Source organism: Rhinichthys klamathensis, unplaced genomic scaffold, assembly GCF_029890125.1.
Source record: "Rhinichthys klamathensis goyatoka isolate OS25496 unplaced genomic scaffold, OSU_Roscu_1.1 h1tg000099l_1, whole genome shotgun sequence".
NCBI lineage: Eukaryota > Metazoa > Chordata > Actinopteri > Cypriniformes > Leuciscidae > Rhinichthys > Rhinichthys klamathensis.
Genome location: NW_026606638.1, coordinates 683,684 through 701,793, shown reverse-complemented (window position 1 = coordinate 701,793; position 18,110 = coordinate 683,684). Strand labels below are relative to the sequence as shown.

General features: G+C 41.7%; 1 protein-coding gene across 2 annotated transcripts; it reads left to right on the top strand.

Moving 5' to 3' along the window:
• The first annotated feature begins 3,058 nt into the window (after window positions 1-3,058).
• oafb (OAF homolog b (Drosophila)) lies at window positions 3,059-17,471 on the top strand. 2 transcript variants are annotated; one of them, XM_056252916.1, is made up of 4 exons: window positions 3,062-3,461; window positions 13,145-13,279; window positions 13,565-13,745; window positions 16,826-17,471. In XM_056252916.1, exons 1-4 carry the CDS (start codon window positions 3,237-3,239, stop codon window positions 17,086-17,088), a joined length of 804 nt encoding a protein of 267 aa, XP_056108891.1. In that variant the 5' UTR covers window positions 3,062-3,236; the 3' UTR covers window positions 17,089-17,471. The 2 variants fall into 2 exon arrangements, with proteins under 2 accessions (XP_056108892.1, XP_056108891.1); XM_056252917.1 differs by lacking the exon at window positions 13,145-13,279 and having other exon boundaries at window positions 3,059-3,461.
• Window positions 17,472-18,110: the final 639 nt, after the last annotated feature.

The following is an 18,110-nucleotide window of genomic DNA, read 5'->3' as shown; positions in this document are numbered from 1 at the left end:
TTACACCAGAGCCATTCACAGGTTTACAGCTTTACTTAAAGTCCCCCCAATATAAATGTATCCCACATTTAAAACTTAAAACTCATTCATGCCTTAAAATATCTTGAATATAACTCTATACCCTTGCTTCATTTAATATACGCGGATACATGAATATGCTAATTAGCATGACTATGAATCATCAGAAATGATTTCAAACCGTGTTTTTGAGACTGTCTTTAGTTCACTGCAGTTTTAAACAACATTAAAAGCTTGATTTTCAACACAGGGGGACTGTAAATGCTTCTGTTATTGCCCAGCAGAGGATTCAGAAGCAATTAAATACTTTTCACATACTGTACACATGATGATGTTTCCTATTGCCTTGAAAAACAAACAAGAAATGCAATTAAATATATAAGACATGTCAAAGTTGATGAGACCTGATTATACAAAAGGGTTATTAGACCTTAACTACAGTAGTTAGAAAACCATCCGAAATATCGGTCCCACTTTAAGTGTCTTTGACTATAGGCTGTACTAAGATTTTAAAATAATCAATTGATACAGTGCACTTATTGTGTATGTTTTACATTTTACTTGTATTTAAAAATGCCTGCATGTAATTACAACTGTAATTCATTTCTGTATTTACTTACACTGTTGAACCATCCCGTGCACCTTCACCCACCCTTAAACCTAACCATATCACCAAACCAGCATTTGAATTGGATAAACTGAAGAATTACATTCTCCATTGAGTGATTCATGCCTTTAGTTTCAGGCCACTTGTCTGAATCCCCTGCCGGCAGTTAAAGTCTCTGCTCTGAGGGGAACCTCATTTCGAATGACTCCAGAGAGTCTGGAGATTCACGAATTCATGAGGCTGTAGTGAGGGAGGGTAAATATCTCCCTAAACCTCACAGTTTGCAGGGGTCACAGGTCATAAGTTGCTCGGTGGGAGCACTTTACAAGCCAGGGCATGTTTTTCACAGCTCAAGCTATCATGACGTTATGTCATAAATTAGAGAGGTATGCTGTAGATTAATCTGATATAAATATGTGAGCCTGTGCGTGGAAAGCCATTAGAAGGAGTTGAGGCTATAGTGCTCATAAATATTGGCTTTCTGCAAAACTGGACAGTCAGTTTTCTGTTTTATCTTCAATCTTATTTTAATCAGTTTTGCTATAGATTCATAATAATCTGGTGTGCTGCTGTCTTCTTTCACATTATTATAGTGAATTATAGTGCATTCCAGGAATGCGTGTTTAATGCAAGCTTACAATAAGTGGTGAGAAGTTCAAAAGGTTAAAGTTCAGGATTCTGGCGTCCTGCTGCATCTGATGTGAGGCTCAGGCCTTTTTAACACTATAGAAATTCATATTTTTTTGTTGCCCATGTTAACAGGTTACAGTTAAGTAAATATTTTTATAGTGTGAAAAAACATTTAATTTTAAAACATTTCTTTCTTCTAGTGTGTTTGGAGGGGAGTGGTTAAGCGTTTTCAACCCAAGCCGTCAAACTGATGTCATCAGTGAAGGAACGCCATTCCAGAACGGAAGCAAATTTTCAGATTTTGACTAAAGATTACCACAAAAAAAAAAAATAATGTTCACCACAAGACTATACACGCTAACAAATTAAATAGGGTCAATTTTGATCTCATGATGACTTTAAAGGGATAGTTCCCCAAAAAATCATGTCATTCCAAACCCAGAAGACTTTGGTTAATCTTTAAAATACAAATGACGCCATTTTTAATTAAACCTGTGAGGTTTCTGTCCCTCCAATGAAAGTCCAGATAAACAAAAATTATAAGATCCAAAAAGGTCATAAAGGCGTCGTAAAACGAATCCATATGAATCGAGCAGATTAATCCAAGTCTTGTGAAGAGATATGATAATTTTATATGATAAACAGATTTAATTTAGGCTTTTATTTTACATCTAAACAATGATTGATACACATACATCGAGCACATCAGATATGGTAAACATGGAAGCTAAAACATGCGTGTGTGTGATGCACGAGCACCATGAGGTTGGTTTTAGTGCATTATGCACGCATATGAAACGCACTGCCTTCTATGTTTACCATGTGATGCACTCTATGTATGTATATGTGAATACAATCCTAGATTTTATGTGTAAAATGCCTCAGTGTTGGTTATATAGACTTATAATGGAGGGACAGAAACCTAAAATATCTTAATTTGTGTTTCGAAGATTAACCAAAGTCTTATGGGTTTGGAACGACATGAGGGTGAGTAAATGACAGAATTAAAAAAAAAATGGTGTAAGTGGTAGATATTGATAATGTCCCTTGTCTTAATGTTGGCAAGTCTGTGAATTAGAATTTTTTTTAATCATGATTTTAAAAGAATTTGGAAAACAAATAGCTATTTTAATAAATAAAAGAGCTAATTACCTTGATAACAATAATAAAAAAAATATATATATTATTATTATTATTATTAAGGGTCAAGCTTCTACTGGTTATGAAATCTGAATAATGGCACTAACTTCTTAAAATAATGAGTCTGGTCATTAAACAGAAGCTTAATATAATGGGTTCTTCTCAGGAAAAAAAATTAAATTTCCCCCATTGTGTCCCCTTATTACAGGATGTTAACTTAATAACATTACTCTGTTAAGTGTGTAATGCAGCAAAAAAAATGAAATGAAAAACCTGCTTTATTTAAACTAAATAAAGAAAAATAATTTAAAATTATATTTTATTACAATATAAAACAATGTGCATGCACCACATTTGTGAATCCAGTAGGCCTAAGAGGTTTTAAGTCTTGAAATCTGAGGCTGTGTCTTTAAGAAGTGGCCCCATGCAGTGTTGGGAGCCCGAGGCGCCTTCAGCCAAATTACTGAAGTTCAGAGGAAGTGACGGGGAATACAGGAGCTTTTAGAGTTACAAAAAAAAAAAAAAAACTATACGCAGTGAAGAATTTCTAGAAGAAAACTTTTCGTGTATAATTAATTGTGTTTTCCGAATATAGGCAAAAGAAATAGGAAAAATTCAATTTTTGATAGAAGCGCAAATAGTTCGCGATCATCATCGAGCTGCAGAAAGCCTGTAGCCTAACGTTAGTTTACCAACTCGCTTATTTTATTAACGGACATTACCTCTCTCTTAAACAGTAGTTTGCATTCGCTGTCCACAGTTTTGTTTAAAGTAATTTACTTTGACGCTATGTCCCATTGTTGTGTTAAATGAGTTTGCATCCTTGGTGCTTTGTTTTGTAATGAACGCGAGAGTGACTCTACCGGCTTCAGTCCAGATAGCGTTTGTCGTGTTTACTCTGGTATTTTCGGTAAGTGTTTGCTCACAGTTGACGGTGCTTGTTCGTCTCAACGATGGTCAAATAACGGAGGAGCTGTTAGAGGCGGATAGTAAGAAGGACATTATAACAGTGGAGTTCAAGCAGGCAGACGGGACTCTCATCACATTCCTGTCTGATTTCAAGCGCGTGAGTATAAATACAACTAAATAGAATTCAACCACAGCTGTATAACTGAAAATAATGCACTTTTAAATACCAGTGGATGGGATCACTGTCTGGAAAGAAAACATGAAGTCAAGAGAGTGTAACAATTAGGCCTATGTGTTTTTTGGGTGCACTATTGTATGCTTCTTGGAAGCACCTTGGAGTAAACACCAACCATGGTATATGTATTTCACTGTCATGTTATATTAGAGTACCATGGTATTACTATCCTATCTGGTGCCTGTTCCATGCAAGGACCAAGGTATTTCCAAATACCATCATACATTCTAAACAACATAGTGGTACCATGATACTTTTTGGTAGTTTTCGTAAGTGAAATTTTTGTTTGTTTGTTTGTTTGTTTGGTTTAGTATCAGGGTAAACTAATTTCTAAAATCAGGGTAAAATCTTTATAGCATCATTCTCTATCATGGGACTGTAAGTCCCATGGTAACATCTGATAACAACACTGCACCATGGTAGCCTACCACAAGTTGAGTTTTTTTGGTACTTTTTATTTTGTACCATACAGCTAGTACAAGTACATAGGAATTTTGGTAGCAAAGCTCATTGAGTCAAAATTAGTTAACAGTTAACATAAAAGAAGAACTAACAAAACTATACACAAATAGACTTTGAGAAGGTACAGTAAACGAAGAACAGTATAAACCTACAACAAACAAACACAATAAAGATGATTACCTAGGAGTATTGCACTGTCCTGAGATAATACATAATATAAACATTTAAAAAAATACTGTAACTAATAAAACATTCTCTGTTTAACAGAGACAGACACATAAACGTGTCACAGGCATAAACTACCCTTTCTAACATACCTATATAATAAGAGATAACACTTGTCATCTTATAAAGTCATAATGATTGGGTTCTGAACGTGCTTCTACCAAAATTTGTTAATAAAACATAATTTGTGATTCGATAGCACTGCTTGAATCATTTGGTTTGATTTGGTTAAATAACTGAGCTTAGTAAAAGCATCTGAAATGCTTTTACTTTTTTACATAGTGTGATCAGATCATATTACTTTTATGAATCAGACACGTGTAATTAGCTCTTTATGAATGTTATTTTAAACGTTTGAAAGAACTTTAAAGTGGCAGTGTCAGATATTGAACTCTCTAACAGATGTGTCTGTTTGTGTTGATGCAAATAATTTTCAGGATTATATTTTAGCCAAATATAAACAGTTGTTAGACTTTCATCACTCTAAGAGACAGCATTTTTTCCCACTAGACATACTTAATTAAATGTAGAGACTTTTCAGGATGAAATTTTTTCCTATTTAATTTTTTTCCTCCGGGGAAAATAGGAGGATATCAAGCTGTCATTTGCCAGAACGTCTTGCAGCCAAATTCATGCTGTGGGCTGTATGGGGAAACATCAGGCATTATGCAAAGCAGCCAAAGAAACACAGAGCAGGGAACATCATTCATAGACTCCATATTTATATATTATAAAACATTATAAATCAATTAATTGATCCTTTTTGGTACATTAATTAATTACACTAATTACCTGGGTATGAAAGTTAATGATACGGATGCATTTGCAAAGGCAAAATGGTGATTATTACAAAATTAGTTTCACTTCGTCTTTTTCTAAATTAATAAACACAACAAGGTTACAGTGAAGCACTTACAATGGGGCCAATTTGTAAACATTAAAATACCGTTTCAATATTGTAGCCACAAGATAAGTTATATCCATTTTTATAACAACACCATAAACCCTAAAATCTTTTTAAAAGAAAATGATTTAAACAGCTTTAAAGCTAAAAATTAATGTGAATGTCACAAAATATTATTCTATATTATATATCACTTTTTACAATACACATTATTTCAAAGCAGCTTTACTGAAAATCAAGATATTAATGTTTTTAATATCTTACATCTTTCCTTATAGTCACATTTAGCAGGTTAGAGCTGGTTGATTACATTTAGCAGCCAGCAATACAAGCAATCAAGAAGTTGAGGATAAATGCAGATCTATACTGAGGATATATGTGGATAAAGTTGGACATACTTGTATATAAAGAGCTGAGCAATAATATAGTTACATTTTGCTATGAAATAAAGATTAGAAAATTGAGATTTTCTGTATAGTATATCACTTACTGGTTATCCTTCTGGAAGTAGCCATCAGAAGATGGACATGGTCAGCAACAATACTCAGGTTGGCTGTGGCATATAAACAATACTCAATTGGTACTAAGGGGACCAAAGTGTGCTTAGAATATATACTCATAACATCACACCACCACCAGCAGCCTGAAGTTGTTGATACAAGGCAGGATGTATCCATGCTTTCATGTTGTTTACACCAGATTCAGACCCCACCATCTGAATAGCCGCTTTCCGACCGGAGGGACTTTTGCAGTTCCTAGAACCTAACGTTCCTATAACCCTTTTTTTCGCGTGTTCCGACCGGACTAAGTTGGGGATTTTTTAGTTCCTCAGACCGTAGTTCCTATAACTCTTTCAGTACCTAGTCTAGAGCGAGGACTTTTTTAGTTCCCTTTCCCTAGGTCTACGTTGATTGGTTCAACTTATCACTGTCTGTTGCAATTCGCCTATGTAGGCTATGCTAACTCATAACTTAAGACAAACATAACGCATTCAACCAGCTAATTGCTAATGCTTGCTAAACTTACCCGCCGTTTTGTTTGCCTCCTGCGCTCTGCTCTTCTATCTTCTTCCATCATATTACTTAAGATCATATTACGCTGGAGCCTTCGTCTTCTGTGTTTCTCTGTACAGAACTCAAGATCTTTAAACGCCGCCGTTCGTACTCCGTTATTAAGGTCCCGGCAAGGCAGAACAGTAACATTCCGATAGCCTCCTCCATGCTGGTTTGTTGTTGTATGTGGCGCCGCCGCCGCCGTGCTTGCGTCACTCCCTTACCCCTCCTACTATGGCCACTTGGCCAGTGCGAACGCAAACAGCAAAACGTCTCTGGTTACTCACGTAACCGTAGTTCCCTGAGAGGAGGGAACAAGACATTACGTATGGGGAAATCCATTTCTCCTCGAATTATGAAGTCTGATTTGAATAACTCTTTTGCTTGCAAATAGCCAATGGCGATCCCGCCATCACCTGATTGGCTGACACTCCTCAATATAGGTGACGGCGGGCGCCAAAAACCTCAGAATCTTAGCTGAACGAGAGTAAAGAGACTAAGTCTTTCCCACACGGCAGGTTACGTAATGTCTCGTTCCCTCCTCTCAGGGAACTACGGTTACGTGAGTAACCAGAGACGTTCCCTTATCGAGTCGGTCTCTCGACATTACGTATGGGGAACAATAAAACCCCCGCCGCGTGGGAAAAGTCTGCCCAGCTCACAACGAGCTTAAGTAGCAGAGCACTAGTCCTTACCTCACACAGCTCGGGATCAGGCACCGGACCTGGTTGAAACACCTATTAGCACAGAGCCAAGTCGGCACCCGCATCAACGTAGCCCCTCCCATATAGTTAAGCAACGCTGAACTGAAGTGAATGGGGATTGCAGCAATGTGATTGGTGCTTAGGAGTACACTGCCGGCTTATGAATGCGGGCATAAAAAAAGGGACACAAATATAGTGAGCATGATAGCTATTGCTAATAACTTGCACTGTCTGCAAGACTTGGTCGAAACCGCAGCTAGAGCGCACGCCAGCCGGGGCGTGTCTGCAGTCTAGTCCAATGACAGCTCAGCTCCCTCTCCCTACACTGACAGTACATGTGGTGCGAATGAAGGAATATTCAAGTTGTAGAATCTCGCAAACGTATTACGAGACGACCAGCCTGCCGCAAGACAAATGTCCTGAATAGACATCCCTTTCGCCCATGCCCATGATGACGCCAAACTCCTAGTGGAGTGGGCGTGCACCCCTATAAGGCAAACGGCTCCCCGAGAAGCATAAGCCAGTCGCACAGCCTCCACTATCCAGTGTGATAGCCTCTGTTTCGACAGCGCGCCACCTTTCTTGGCACCCGCGTAGCAGACGAAGAGCTGCTCTGAAGTTCGAAAATGACTAGTTCTGTTCACATAAGCACGCAGGGCACGCACGGGGCACAAAGCGTGCTTCTGAGACACTGGGACACTGTCCTCATCGGGGCAAAATGCTGGAATTGTAACCACCTGGGCTCTAAACGGTGTTGAGAGCACTTTAGGCGAATATCCGCGCTTAGGCAAAAGTCTGACCATGCAATCGTCCGGTCCAAACTGCATACATGCATTGTTTACTGACAGGGCATGCAAGTCCCCCACCCGTTTCCCGCAGGCTAGCACGAGCAGAAACGCCGTCTTGAACGAGAGTACTTTAATGTCGCTAGACTCAGCTGGTTCGAAAGGTGGGTCAGACAGCGCAGTAAGCACTAACGACAGGTCCCAGACCGGCATCTGACGAAGGGGGGGGGGGGGGGATGAAGCCGCCTCGCTCCCCGGAGGAAACTCGTTATCAAAGGGTGTTTCCCCACTGAATGGCCATCCAACACATCACGAAAAGCAGCAATAGCGGCTACGTAAACTTTCAGTGTAGATGGCGAACTGCCAACATCCAGACGTTCCTGTAGGAAGGTCAAAATAATGGAAATATCGCAATTCCTGGGGTCCTCCTTTTTGTCAACACACCAGTTAGCGAATACTTTCCACTTCAGAGCGTATAAGCGCCTCGTCGAAGGGGCTCTAGCCTCTGCTATTGTCTGCAGCACTCTCTGTGATACTCCGCGCTGATCTGCCACACATGCAGGTCCCACAGCTCCGGGTTGGGGTGCCATATCGTGCCCTTCGCCTGAGATAGGAGGTCTCTTCTCGGCGGTATCCGCCACGGGGGAAAACGCGCCATGTTCACTAGCTCCGGGAACCACGGCTGGTTGGGCCATTTGGGCGCTACCAGAACCAACGCACATCTCTCCTCCCTGATCTTTTGCAGCACCAGCGGCATTAGTTTGATCGGAGGAAAAGCATACTTCCGACCCTTCGGCCAGCGGCTCGACAGTGCGTCTCCCTCTAGAGTGGCTGTCGTCAATGCAAAGTACAGTGGGCAGTGGGCGTTCTCCTGTGATGCAAAGAGGTCGATCTCCGCTTTGCCAAACAGATTCCAGATCATGTTTACCATCTGCGGATGAAGCCTCCACTCCCCGTGCACAATGCCATCCCTGGACAGCATGTCCGCGCCGTAATTCAAACTGCCCGGCACATGCGCTGCTCGAATCGACTGTAGTACTCTGTCTGTCCATAATAACAACCGTCTCGCTAGCCCCTGAAGGGATCGCGAACGTAAACCTCCCTGGCGATTTATGTACGCCACCACCGCTGTGTTGTCCGTCCTGATGAGAACATGACGGTCTTTCACAAACGGGAGGAAAACCTGCAGCGCTAGACGAACCGCTTCCATCTCCAAGCAGTTTATATGCCAGCGCGTCTGGTCTCCTGTCCACGTACCGAATGCCGGTCTGCCATCGCAGAGGGCTCCCCAGCCTGACAGTGACCCATCCGTAGTGACCACTACGCGTCTGACCACTCTGCCCAAAGCAGCCCCCTGCTCGAACATGGTCGTGTCGAACCAAGGCGCTAGAGTCTCCAGACACGAACGCGTTATAAGGTGTTCCGTTCCCGCTTCCCACGCCCGCGACTGTACTCGTCTCTGTAACCAGTGCTGAAGCGGTCTCATGTGCAACAAGCCCAGTCTGCAGACGGAGGCTGCAGCTGCCATCAGACCGAGTAGCCTCTGAAACGTTTTCAAGGGGATGGCTCTGCCTTGAATGAATAGGGCTAATGTACCCTGAATTGACTGGATTCTCGACTCTGACAGCTTTGTGATCATAGCGCGTGAGTCCAGCACCATACCGAGGAAGGTGATGGACTGGCACGGTTGAAGCGCGCTCTTCTGCATGTTCACAGACAGCCCCAGACCTGTCAGGTGGGCGAGGAGTCTGTGTTTGTGTTCCTCGAGGACACTCTCCACCTGCGCGATGACCAACCAGTCGTCGAGATAGTTCAGAATGCGCATTCCACTGAGCTTCAGGAGAGCAAGCGCTGCATTCATGCACATTGTAAAAACACGGGGGGCCAGGGCCAACCCGAACGCCAGCCACCGAGGAAGCATTGACCGCTACATGAGGTGACTCGTCCGCGGTCTTTCGCACGGGGACATAAATAGCCACCTTCTCGGGTTTCCCCGAGCTTCCGCTCTGCGAAACGTCTCCCGGGGGAGAGGTCTCGCCTATGACGCGGGTAATAGTGTAGGGAGGAAGAAAGCTCTTTTGCTGAGACATGTAATGCACTTTGTTTATTGAAACGGAACACAGCGGTTTCAAAATCAAAACATTCACGTCGAACTCTGGGTGGGAACACGCCCTCTTCGCAGCGGGTCCGACGAACACGTCCCGCGCTCTCTCCTCCCCGACACTCACATCAGGAACGCTGCTCCTTTTTGCCCGCCGGGCGCCCTTGACTGCTAGAGGCCGGTTTCGCACCAAAGCGGGGCTTCCTGAACTGCCTCTGGCGGAAGGGAGGCTCTGGCTCGCGGCGCTCCGCCGCGCTCGGGGACGCGCGTCTGGTATGTCCCGCCGGGGACATACTGCGCAGAAGAAGATCTGGATCTCGCTGCAGGGGGGGCTTGAGACCGTTTCGGCAGTAGATGAGGCATCATCCTGGATTGCTTGACGGTCTCGGCGTACTTGTCGGATAACGACTCCACCGCGACACCGAAAAGGCCCGTAGGGCTTACTGGTGCGTCCAGGAACTGCCTTTTATCTGCATCGCGCATCCCCGCCCATCCTGTCCAGCTGAAGTGTACGCTTTCTCAGCCATGTGGGCAGTAGCGCGACATGGCCTGGAAGGCAGTTGGGCGGTCTTCCAGCCGGGAGAAGACGCTAGATGAGCCGCGATGGCATCCTCGACGGGAGGCAATCGCGCGTACCCCAATTTCTCCGCCCCTTCCACTGAAGTCAGCAGCTGGGTACCTTGTGCATGGGCTCGGGCTGAGTAAGGGGAGCGCCATGATCTGGTGAGCTCCTCGTAAAAAGGGGGCGGGAAAAAGGGGGCGGGTCTCCGCGGGGCTTCAGCCTGACGGCCCGCGCCGAGGAAGGAACCATCCATCTCTTAGACGGTAGCTCCTTGGGCGCTGTCCACTCCAGCTCCATATCCGCCACAGTCTCAGTGAGGATGGCCATAAGCTCCGCATCCAAAGAGGCGGGGGCGCCTTCAGATGGGGACTCGGACCACGCTCCTGGGTCGGAGGCACTGGTAGACATGGCGTCGTCATCGTCATATCCAAATAAGACTATTTCCCGCGCTTCCTTAGGAGGGCGGTAACAGGCCTCAGAGTAAGTTAGGGGCTCTGCCGCTTGAGGATGGCGTGGGTGTTGGGCCGACGTCAGAGCCTCGACAGAATCCACGGATGGGGTTCTCTGCCGTCTCCCGGTCCGCGGCTCGACGGCGGCAGACTGGGGAGAGGCAGGAGACACAAGGCCGTCATTACGTGTAACTGCCAGCCTTGCACGAAGGATCTTGATGGGAAGCTCCTCACAGGCACGACATCCCAATCCCTCGAGCGCCGCCTCCGCGTGGGCCCGGCCCAGGCACAGCACACAGTTCTCGTGTGCGTCCGGGAAATCGATGGGTCCACCACACATGCGGCAAAGAGACATATTAATATAATCCACCGGAACGCGAGAGGGGAAACTCCTTACTATATTCCGCTCTGAATGTGTACATCAACGGTGAAACAGACTCGAGTGAAGAAAAAAGATTCTGAGGTTTTTGGCACCCGCCGTCACCTATATTGAGGAGTGTCAGCCAATCAGGTGATGGCGGGATCGCCATTGGCTATTTGCAAGCAAAAGAGTTATTCAAATCAGACTTCATAATTTGAGGAGAAATGGATTTCCCCATACGTAATGTCGAGAGACCGACTCGATAAGGGAACCGAGTTTGGGGGAGAGTAGTTCTTAGAACTGTTTAGAAGTGGACAGTTCCTATAACTAAGTTCCTGTAACTACTTGGTCGGAAAGCGGCTATTGTCGCAGCAGAAATCGACTCATCAGACCATGCAATATTTTTCAAACTTTCTATTGTCCAATTTTGGTGAGCCTGTGTAAATAGTACCCTCTTATCTGACAGGACTGGCACCAGTGTGTCTTATGCTGCTGTAGCCCATCTTCTTCAAGGTTTGATAAGTTGTGCGTTCAGAGATGCTCTTCTGCAGACGGTAATGAGGGGTTATTTGAGTTACTGTTGCCTCAGTTCGAACTAGTCTGGCCATTTTCCTCTGGCATCAACAAGGCATTTTCGCCCTCAGAACTGCCGCTCACTGGATATTTTGAAAAATGAAATTCCCAGTAAATAAGCAGTTTCGGAAACACTCAAATACTGGCACCAACAACCATGCCAAGATCAAAGTCCCTTAAATCAGCTTTTTTCTTCATACTGATGTTTAGTTTGAACTTCAGCAGAGCGTCTTGACCATGTCTACATGTCTACATGCCTAAATGCATAGAGTTGCTGCCATGTGATTGGCTAATTAGGTGTTTGCATTAACAAGCATTTGAACAAGTGTACCTAATAAAGTGGCCGTTGAGCATATATATATATATATATATATATATATACACATTATAAACTGCAATTAAGTTTTCCCCAGCCTGTTTTTCTCAGTATTTACAAAGGTTACCAGTGTTAAGGCCCATTCACACACCACGAACATTAACTATAATGATAACTTTATCAGCATCCACACCAGCAGATGATGTCATTCTGTTTATCCAGCCGTTTTTAATGCTCGAGCTATTTAAAGCAGGACGGATTCTGATTGGCTGTCAATGTTTTTATCGCTCATAAGCTGGGAAAAAATGGCTCTAAAAAAGTGCTTCCAATGTTATCGCTTATCTGTGCCACTATCATTGTAGTTGTTGTGTGAACTCTACTATTCTTTCATATTTAGAACAATTTTTAGAACTATGTCTTTATCGTTATCGTTATAGTTATTGTCCTTGGTGTGAACTGGCCTTTAGTGGAAGACTGTATGTCAGCACTGCAACATGTTAGAGGTTTATACTTTTAAAAGAAAATCAACTAACGTTAACATATATTCTTATCTTACATTGGATCCCAAGTAAATTAATATTGTGTAAGGATTATATATTTTTACTAGACAATAATGTTTGTCTGTATATGTATGCCTCCCTGTTCTTCTAATTTGCATGTCCTAGAGTTTCATAGGAAAAACATCATGATAATAATATCCCCCTAATTCATTGTTAAATGATTAGTTCACTTCAAAATGTACATTCTGTCATCATTTGCTCACCCTCAAGTTGTTCCAAACCTGTTTGAATTTCTTCTGCGGAACACAAAAGAAGATATTTTGAAGAATGTCGGTAACCAAACAGTTGATGAATGCCATTGACTTCCATTGTATTTTTTTCCTACTATGGAAGTCAATGGATTACAAGTACATCAACTGTCTGGTTACCAACATTCTCCAAAATATCTTCTTTTGTGTTCCGCAGAAGAACTTCATACAGGGTTGAAACAACTTGAGGGTGAGTAATAGATGACAGAATTTTAATTTTGAAGTGAACTATTCCTTTAAAATGTAGGTTTATCTTGTGACTGTGTCTATGCTCACATTTTCTTTTTTGTTTTTTTCTAATAGCGTGTGAAGATCTTTCATGCCCTGGTGCTTGGGGAGCCAGAGAAGGGCCAATCACAGTACCAGGCCCTCTGCTTCATCTCACATTTGGACCATGGAGAGCTCATCCCCAGTGAAGCCATGGCTAAACTCAGACAGGTCCAAATTTAAAAGATAAATAAAGCACCATCTGTGGCACCTTGCTGAAAAGACCAGCTTAGGCTAACTTAGGTCCAGGCTTAAAGGGACAGTTTACCCCCCAAAAATGAAAAAGTCTTGGGACAAGGCATTGCGCAGGCATACACATTCATTTTAAAGTAAAGCCACAAGCTACACAAGTATTGAACCATTGATGGTGTATTGTTAGTACTCTTAGGTATTGTGTATTATTATCAAAGTATTAACCGTATGACTGTTCTTATGATTGTTGTTTGAACTCAACAGAAAAACCCTCATTTGGTGCGGAGTGCGGAGGAGAGACGTGGTGTGGAACAGTTCACTATGAACGCGGTGCTCAACATGAGTCGCTCCTGGCACCTCAGTACTCACATACATAATGTCTGCGGGGATGCACGGGACCTTGTGTACACACGGCAGCAAGATGTCAAACACTGGCTGGACAAAGGTTAGATGAGAGGGTTGCCACTGTGTGTTCTTACACAAGTTGATGCAGTTCTGTAAATGTATGTTTTAAGCCCCTGAATTTTCAGCAATAACTGGGTCATTCTCATAAACTGTGTCAAGAGCATGTAGCTGTAATCGCATCATTAGGGGGACTTTGTTTTGCAAGCAGTGACCACAGAATTCAAGACTCCAATGAATGTGCACAAAAGTTTTATTTAACTAAATAACAAACACATAACTAGTCTAAACATATGATGTTTTATTAACAAAGTTTGGGAGGAGCACGTTCAGTTAATTAACACGAGTGGAGTGCACTCAGCAATCAATGATAAGAGGTGTATATAGATTCAGCAATCTCACCTCACTCCATTGATAGTTTAGCAGCATCCCTCCACTGTCCCTTCTCCACACTTCCAGTCCTAAACACTTACATAGGGGGGAGTACTCTGGGTTCGGGCCAAACTCCGAGCTCACGCATACATGGGTACATGGAGAGTGAAAATGAATGAAGGAAACAGGAACAGGGAAATGAGGCTTTGGAAACGTCAGAGTTAGTTAACCACCTGAACAGAACCATCAGCACCTTGGTAAAAAAGGGTTATATGAGCTTATACTAAATCTCTGTTTAGTTAGTTTAAATGTACGATACTTGCACAATCCCTTAGCCGTTGAACGAACGTCCGAATATGCAGTCTCAGAAGAAAGTGGTGATGCTGCAACAGGTTCTTCCAGGTTTAATGCCTGGTACACATTGTACAATTTCGGGCTGTCCAAAGATGACCAATTTTGGTGATTTCACTGAGATAGTGCCCTTTAAAGTCCCCCTGTGGTGAAATTTTTTTTTTTTATGTTGTTATATGTCTATGTAGTGTTTTTAATGTGCTTTGAGACAAACCATGTGCACAAAACTGAAACTGCATTAAAAAAAAAAAAAGACAAGTCTCAAAAACGCGGTTTGAAATCGGTGGTGTTACTGACGTCACAAACTACCTTGTAACCCATCACGTCAACGTCCTGGCGAGCTTTAGCATATAATTAACAACGAACTAGCAGGGGAGTCTCGAGAGATGCCAAGTTAACCTGGTATATATTTTTTTGTTGATATGAAAAATCCAGCCCGTTCTCATCCTTTGGCGTCATACATTTGACGCTTTGGACATTTCGTTGAAATCTTACGCACATGGCATCCTTTAGCATCAATATGAGACGCAGAACCCAAGGCGTCATAACCGTACCCTACCCCAGACCTAAACCTACCCATAACAGTGCGTGTTATATTGACGCTAAAGGATGCCATGTGCGTAAGATTTCAACGAAATGTCATATGGCGTCACCTATATGACGCCAAAGGATGAGAATGCGTTGGACAAATCGGGTAGATTTAGCAATATAGCGAGTGTATGATGTTTATTACGAAGTTATGATGAACTATATGCCTTTCTCCACTGGCGTTCGGAGTTGTTCAAAGCGTTTCTGATGATTGTTAGAAGGCAGACTGAGATGGCGAATGGGAACATAGTTTGTGTAACATTAGCAACACATTATTAGCTGTTTGATAAAATAGTCAAGCAAAAGGCTTATAATATTAATTACTGTTATGTTCCCGACGTTTGGAAAGAGCGATACCTTTGTGTAGCGTTTACCTCAGTAAGTTAGCCGAGTGAATCCGTGAGCTGGCATGAGTGGAGGCGGGGCTAATTAGCATATTCATGGATCCACGTATACTAAAGAAAAAACGATTAAATATGTAATTTTGGTGATCAAAGATGAGTTTTAAGGGATAAAATTATTGACTACAGGGGGACTTTAACTTCCACAGAGGTCACACCTCTCGAGTTTGGCTTGACCCACTGAGAAACGAGTTATTTTGAAGTGGAAAAAGTTCCTTCGTTTAGAAGCGGTCTCTTTTGGATAATCAGAGTGGGCTGGCAGTTTTGTGTCCCTTCATTCTCTGAATTAATAAAACAAGCATACAATACATGCTATGAGGAGGTGATGTAAACCAATGTGATATTTTGATATCAAGCATGATATAGATGAGGTTTCATTAATTAGTAGTTCTATCAGGCATGCATAAAACAGTATACAATACAAATGGCAATATGCAAAACAGTAATAATACGCACAATGTCCTAAAGATATGCATGTTTATTCATAGAAAGGTTTGTCTTTGAATTAATTAATTAATGGAGAGAAATCCGTTTTATGGGGCTTTGTCAATCTTTCCAATGGCCTTTGCTGTTGCATGTGGCCACCATCCACATTTTTTTATGTCGTAAACGTAAACTATGGGTGGGGGAAAAATCGATTCACATATGAATCGCGATTCTATCTTCTGGCGATTAGCATCGATAAACAAATTTTAAAAATCGATATTCTAAAAAGTGTTACATTTCTTAAACTTTGCTGTTCTAGTTAAAGTTATTGGCACATTGAAGTATTATTAATCACAATAAGCAGCAATTCAGCAATCCAGTTCTCTTTCACAGCTTATTGCACTTGAATGGTCTAATACACACAATTATGTCAAAATTTACATCATGTGAAGTATTCACATATACACACAGTCTGTTATGTCCTACGTGAATGTAAACAGAAGAAAATCAGATGTGTAACAGTATTTTAGATCCTTGCATTTGTTTTTAAAGGGAGAGCAGCCTAATAAACTGTTGCCATTCGTTCCATTAATGTTAATTAATGAAGCTTACCAGTCATGTGTGTAATGATTGCAGTCAGCTTAAATGGCATTTGTTTTATAATATTGGGTTGACATTTTATAATAATGGTTGCTTCAAGACTTCTTTCGAAAGCATTTGTACCGACCCCAAACTTTTGAACAATAGTGTGTGTATTTATTTAGTCAGTCTGTCAGTCAGTCAATTTATATATTTCATATTATGTACCCCTGTTACATTCAAAATGTTTTTGGGTTCAAATGAATAATTATGCACTTAACCTGCAAATACCATGACCACTCTGTATTAGATAAAGTCAACATTTTTCTGCTTTGTGCCATGAAACAATTTTTTTTCTGTTGAATTTTATTCATTTATTTTAAACCCATTTCATTTTTCTTTACAGGGGTTGAAGGTTCAATATTTGAGGTCTTTCCCCAGAGTCTGAATGTGAGTGGCTTGCAGAGCTGCAGCTCCACTACAGACCCATGGCAGCCCTGCGCCTGCACTTACAGGTTAAACCTGGAGTGGTTCCCGTGCCAGCTGAAGTACTGCCGGGGTCAGGGGTCCAACCCCTACAAGTGTGGCATTAAGAGCTGCAGCAAAGGCTACCGGTTTGACTTCTACACACACCATAAACACCTGTGCCTTTGGGATGAGGACACTTAGTACCACCTAAGAGAAAGGAAACTTGTTTTTTGTTTTGTTTTTATGGGAAACATGCTTTTGTAAAGTACTCTACAACAAAGCAGAAGTTTACTTTTACCTCAAGGAAACATTTTGATAATGAGATTATCTAGATATTACTTGTGCGCTTCATTGTATTGAAAGCAACTAAACATTTTGTCTCAACAGAGAACTTTCTCTGACTTTTATGCATTGAGTGAAAGAATGGATATTTTGATGTGGATTGTCAAGCCATTTGTCTTTTCACTTTTGGGCATCACTACAATGATACCTCAGGGCAGACAATTCTGTTTTAATGATTTAGTTCTGCTTTAGGATAAGCTGTCTTGTAGCTCTTGTTTTCATTCCGTTTAGTGTTTACATTGCTGACTGAATTTTTACTTTTTTTTTTACTTTTTTTAAATATTTGAAAAAGTATTAGCTTTCCATAACATTCTTTTAGTTGAGGATATAATTAGTATAAAGGAGAGTATTTCGATAAATATTCACATCCTATTGTACAAAATGTTTACAATATGAAGTCTGAATGTTGTAAACGTTGCCTTCACTTTATGTTGTGTTTAATAAGCTTATGATTCTGCCTACTGCATTGTATTGTCATGCAATAATCTGCAACAGTTTGAAGCTGTAACAAAAGGCCTAAGTGGTAGCTAAGACATTGTCTCTGAACATATTGTGATGTCTATTTATTGCAAATTTATTCAGTAGATGCCAAATTTCTTATTCTCAGCTAAGTTGCCCTCTATAGCCATGACTAATTCTAATTTACATTTCAATTGCAGCTGTCTTATGAAGAGTCTTTTGCTTAGGTTTGTGATATACAACATGAAGCTTTAGTCTGGCTTTGCATTTTGAAGATATGGCCCAGTATTCTCATCTCTTGTTCTCTGCTCTCTTGTGCCTTCATCTTGATGTTGTCTGCTATTTTCTCAGATTTATATTTTTAGTCTTTAATTGTAGTATGAAAATATTTACAAGATAAAGTATTTGTAATGGGTTAATTT

Coding starts and splice junctions, on each gene's coding strand:
- oafb (XM_056252916.1), top strand. CDS start 3,237: ATGAACGCGAGAGTGACTCTACCGGCTTCAGTCCAGATAGCGTTTGTC. Junction 3,462..13,144: donor TCCTGTCTGATTTCAAGCGC/GTGAGTATAAAT, acceptor TTTTTCTAATAG/CGTGTGAAGATCTTTCATGC. Junction 13,746..16,825: donor CAAACACTGGCTGGACAAAG/GTTAGATGAGAG, acceptor TTTTCTTTACAG/GGGTTGAAGGTTCAATATTT.